The 5,000-nt window shown below is 45.6% G+C and overlaps 1 protein-coding gene across 1 annotated transcript in view; it reads left to right on the top strand.

The window, feature by feature from the left end:
- Positions 1-5,000, top strand: part of LOC143274755 (uncharacterized) — a 10,624-nt gene that overhangs the window by 5,319 nt on the left and 305 nt on the right. Inside the window, exons 3-4 of the mRNA XM_076578673.1 lie at positions 1,708-1,921; positions 4,078-5,000. The exon at positions 4,078-5,000 is cut by the window's right edge and continues 305 nt beyond it. Of these exons, the coding sequence (XP_076434788.1) occupies positions 1,708-1,921; positions 4,078-4,094 (231 nt within the window). The 3' untranslated portion in view covers positions 4,095-5,000. The remainder of the gene's footprint in view (positions 1-1,707; positions 1,922-4,077) is intronic.

Raw genomic sequence — 5,000 nt, 5'->3', positions numbered from 1 at the left:
AATGGATGATGGTATTTTTTGTTTGTTTGTGTGTGCGTGCGTGCGTGCGCGCGCGTGCGTGTGTGTATGTGTGTGCGTGTGTGTGTGTGTGTGTGAGAGAGAGAGAGAGAGAGAGAGAGAGAGAGAGAGAGCATGTCAATGGTAGGTACACTCTCCAGAACAAATGATGTGATTTCATCCCACGTTGAAATAAAGGATTCGATCTCGTGGTTTGATGAAAATGACGCATTCCACTCTCTTCATATCTAATATATATATATATATATATATATATGTATGTATGTATGTATGTATGTATGTATAATGTTCGGCACAAAAGTTCTTTCGACCATTATCGCAGTGAACGGCGACATTACGACGCCCTGCTCTACCTACTGCCCACATCTTTCTTCCCGTATTTGCACAGATTATTACTGCAGGGATCGCAACAAAAAAAAACACACAAAAAAACCCCCCAAAAACAAAACCAAACAACACCCCCAAAATAGCCTTTCTTCAGTTTCTTTTTGGCAATTGAAAGAAAAGCGGGCTTCAAGTGCAGTCGAGCGGAAAAATAGACCGCCTCAGAGCTGAAAGAGTGTTTGCCTGGACTGTGTCAACATCCGGAATCTTCTCGGTTAATGCAATTTTTACAAGCGAAGAACATGATGAAGCTGCTACGAACTCACGCTCAGTGTTTCTCATAATAGGTACTCTCGGTGACATTTTTTTTTTTTTGTTTTTTTTTTTTGGTTCCAGTATTTTGAAGGGTCCTCATAGTAAATCAAAAGTAAACACTTCAATAACCAATTCAATTCATTTCACTTTGAAATACTTTGTCTGCTTCAACAAAAAAAAAAAAAAAAAAAAAAAATTGATTATTTTTTTTTTTAACTCACTCAGTACGGCCAGTCCTCTCTTCTCCTCTACACAGACCCCTCGGATGTCCAGTGGGTGTCTGAATGACCCAGCCTTAAGCTTCCGTCGTCAGAATTGTGGTATTCTTTGTCAACATTCACCTCTTCTGTATAAGAACCTTCCGCTTGCAATATTTTGATGATGGTAATTGGGGTGAAACGCTGTTAACGTCGTCTCTTTCGCCGTTCGTATGGAGAGAGTTAATGATTAGAAAAAAAAAGGAAATTCTCTTTCAGTTCACTCCGTATGCCTAAACAGCAAATATCACAGTGAAAAACGAATGAGTTAACTGACACACCCTTCACGGATCACCAAATACACATCAATTATCATGTGAAAAGATTGAAATTTAAAAAAACAACAAAAAAAAACCCCACAAAACATTCGGGTAAGATTATATTGCATTTTAAGATAGAGTGGAAAAAAACTCTGTGTGTGTGTGTGTGTGTGTGTGTGTGTGTGTGTGCGGTGTGCGTGTGTGTGTGTGTGTGTGTGTGTGTGTGTGTGTGTGTGTAGCGTATAACATGGATTTTTCCCGAACGCAGTGGCGCCTTCTTGAGAAACTCCAAACTAAAACTGAAACTTCATCTCTTCTTTTGTTCGTGGGCTGCAACTCCTACGACGTTCACTCGTATGTACACGAGTGGGCTTTTACGTGTATGACCGTGTGTTTTTTGGGGTTGTTTTTTTTGTTTTTTGATTGTTTTTTGTTTGTTTGTTAGGTTTTTTTTAGCCCCCGCCGTGTAGGCAGCCATACTCCGTTTTCGGGGGGGTAAAAACTGAAACGAAACCTCACGTATCATTTGTCAGGAGGTGCTGAAGCAGTGCGAGGACATGAGGGACGGTGAGTGGGAAGGGGACAACGGGCCTCTCGGAGTCCAGATGCTCTCTGCTGACGAGGACGACAAGGCCAGCGAGGACCTGGACAAGGCCGAGGACCTGGACGACAGCATGGAGGACAAGGTGGAGAGGATCGTGGAGCTGCGCGAAGTCATCAGCGACCTGGAGGACAAGATCGAGGAATGTAGGTTCCGCTTTTGGACTGGTACGTTGGACGCCCGTTCCTCCTCACGTTACATAATCCCCTCCCTCCCTCCCTCCCCCCCTCCCTCCCCCTCCATCACTTCCCATCCCTCCCTCTCTCCATCCATCCATCTTTCCCTCCCTCTCTCCATCTCTTCCCATCCTTCCCTCTCTCCATCCATCCGTCTTTCCCTCTCTCCATCCATCCATCTTTCCCTCCCTCTCTCCATCTCTTCCCATCCTTCCCTCTCTCCATCCATCCATCTTTCCCTCCCTCTCTCCATCACTTCCCATCCTTCCCTCTCTCCATCCATCCATCTTTCCCTCCCTCTCTCCATCCCTTCCCATCCTTCCCTCTCTCCATCCATCCATCTTTCCCTCCCTCTCTCCATCCCTTCCCATCCTTCCCTCTCTCCATCCATCCATCTTTCCCTCCCTCTCTCCATCCCTTCCCATCCTTCCCTCTCTCCATCCATCCATCTTTCCCTCCCTCTCTCCATCCCTTCCCATCCTTCCCTCTCTCCATCCATCCATCTTTCCCTCCCTCTCTCCATCCCTTCCCATCCTTCCCTCTCTCCATCCATCCATCTTTCCCTCCCTCTCTCCATCCCTTCCCATCCTTCCCTCTCTCCATCCATCCGTCTTTCCCTCTCTCCATCCATCCATCTTTCCCTCCCTCTCTCCATCTCTTCCCATCCTTCCCTCTCTCCATCCATCCGTCCTTCCCTCTCTCCATCCATCCATCTTTCCCTCCCTCTCTCCATCTCTTCCCATCCTTCCCTCTCTCCATCCATCCGTCCTTCCCTCTCTCCATCCATCCGTCTTTCCCTCTCTCCATCCATCCATCTTTCCCTCCCTCTCTCCATCTCTTCCCATCGCTTCCCTCTCTCCATCCATCCGTCCTTCCCTCTCTCCATCCATCCATCTTTCCCTCCCTCTCTCCATCTCTTCCCATCGCTTCCCTCTCTCCATCCATCCGTCCTTCCCTCTCTCCATCCATCCATCTTTCCCTCTCTCAACCCATCCATCTTTCCCTTCCTCTCTCCATCTCTTCCCATCGCTTCCCTCTCTCCATCCATCCGTCCTTCCCTCTCTCCATCCATCCATCTTTCCCTCCCTCTCTCCATCTCTTCCCATCGCTTCCCTCTCTCCATCCATCCGTCTTTCCCTCTCTCCATCCATCCATCTTTCCCTCCCTCTCTCTATCTCTTCCCATCCTTCCCTCTCTCCATCCATCCGTCCTTCCCTCTCTCCATCCATCCATCTTTCCCTCCCTCTCTCCATCTCTTCCCATCCTTCCCTCTCTCCATCCATCCGTCTTTCCCTCTGTCCATCCATCCATCTTTCCCTCCCTCTCTCCATCTCTTCCCATCCTTCCCTCTCTCCATCCATCCGTCCTTCCCTCTCTCCATCCATCCATCTTTCCCTCCCTCTCTCCATCTCTTCCCATCCTTCCCTCTCTCCATCCATCCGTCCTTCCCTCTCTCCATCCATCCATCTTTCCCTCCCTCTCTCCATCACTTCCCATCCCTCCCTCTCTCCATCCATCCATCCATCTTTCCCTCCCTCCCTCTCTCCCTCCATCACTTCCCATCCCTCCGTCTCTCCATCCATCCATTCATCTTTCCCTCCCTCCCTCCCTCTCTCCATCCATCCATCTTTTCCTCCCTCCATCCCTCCATTACTTCCCATCCCTCCCTCTCTCCATCCATCTTTCCCTACTTCAGGACAGAAAAGTGGCGGAAATTTTGCTGGTCACATTGGTAAATGCCAGTTTCATTACGAATACGACGATAATGACATCGGCTGCTTTGATGATGAGAAAGATAATGATAATGATGATGATGATGATGGTGATAATGATGATGATGATCGTGTTGGTCGTGGAAGTGGTGGTGGTGGTGGTGGTGGTAACGATGTTTCAATACTCCCCCCCCCTACCTCTGTGTGTGTGTGTGTGTGTGTGTGTGTGTGTGTGTGTGTGTCTGTGTGTGTCTGTGCCTCTGCCTGTGTGCGTGCGTGCGTGTGCATGCGTGTGAGTGTGTGTGTGTCTGTGTGTGTGTGTGTGTGTGTGTGCGTGCGTGTGTGCGTGCGTGCGTGCGTGTGTTCCTGTGTTCTTTTTTTGTTCGTTTCTTTCTTTCGGGTTTTTTTTTTCAGGCGCAGAAGAAGACTGAAAACCACGAAGTGGAACCAACAACAACAACAACAACAAAACAACAACCGAACAACCTTCAACAATGAAAGATGGACAGATGTATATAGTATCTTTATCGGTGTAAAAAAACCCCAAAAAACCCAAACAAAAACAAAAAAATAAAAATAAACAGAAAATGCTCCTTTTTCAAGAAGGTTAAAAAAAAATTTTTTAAAAGAGAAAAAGAAATCCTATTTGTTAGTAAGCCTATTTCCTAAAAGATGGTTTTGTTTTATATATATATATATATATATAGAGAGAGAGATTTTATAGATACCTTTGCGATATAAGGCCAATTGTTTCAGAAAGATCGCGCGCGGTACAGAGGTGTTGGAAACGAAACAATATAATTAGGTTACGTACGTACGTACTTAACGAGTTCTTGCTTGACGTAAATTCAATCTGCCATCAACGCACTCACAATTAATTATCGAAAAGAAATTAAAGTTGCAGCACAGGCAACATTAAAACGAGTAAGAGAATAATAGCTGTATCACAAGAGTCAGACATGCACACTCTAAACTCTTGCTGAAGGTTATAATCATATGAAATGGAAAGTTCCAAATTCTTGCTGAAGATTATAATCATATTCAATGAACATTGGTGAGTTTTTTGTCTTATCTTTTTTTTTTTTCCATTCTCGTCACTGTTATCTAAACAGAAACAGTTGTTGGTGTTGTTGTTGTTGTTGTTTTTAAGAAGTCAAAAATGAATTGGATCTGTTGGATTTCGTTCCTTTGTTCTTGATAAGTAAATGTTGTGTCATGGTAGTTGTCAAATTTGACTGTTTCTGATGTCGCTTTACGGATAGTTTCTTCTTCTTCTTCTTCTTGTTCCTCCTCCTCCTCCTTCTTCTTCTTCCTTCTCCTCCTCCTTCTCCTCCTCC

This window comes from Babylonia areolata, chromosome 29 (assembly GCF_041734735.1).
Source record: "Babylonia areolata isolate BAREFJ2019XMU chromosome 29, ASM4173473v1, whole genome shotgun sequence".
In the NCBI taxonomy this organism is placed as follows: Eukaryota; Metazoa; Mollusca; class Gastropoda; order Neogastropoda; family Buccinidae; genus Babylonia; species Babylonia areolata.
Note: the sequence above shows the minus strand (reverse complement) of the source record. Positions and strands in the feature narration are given on the sequence as shown.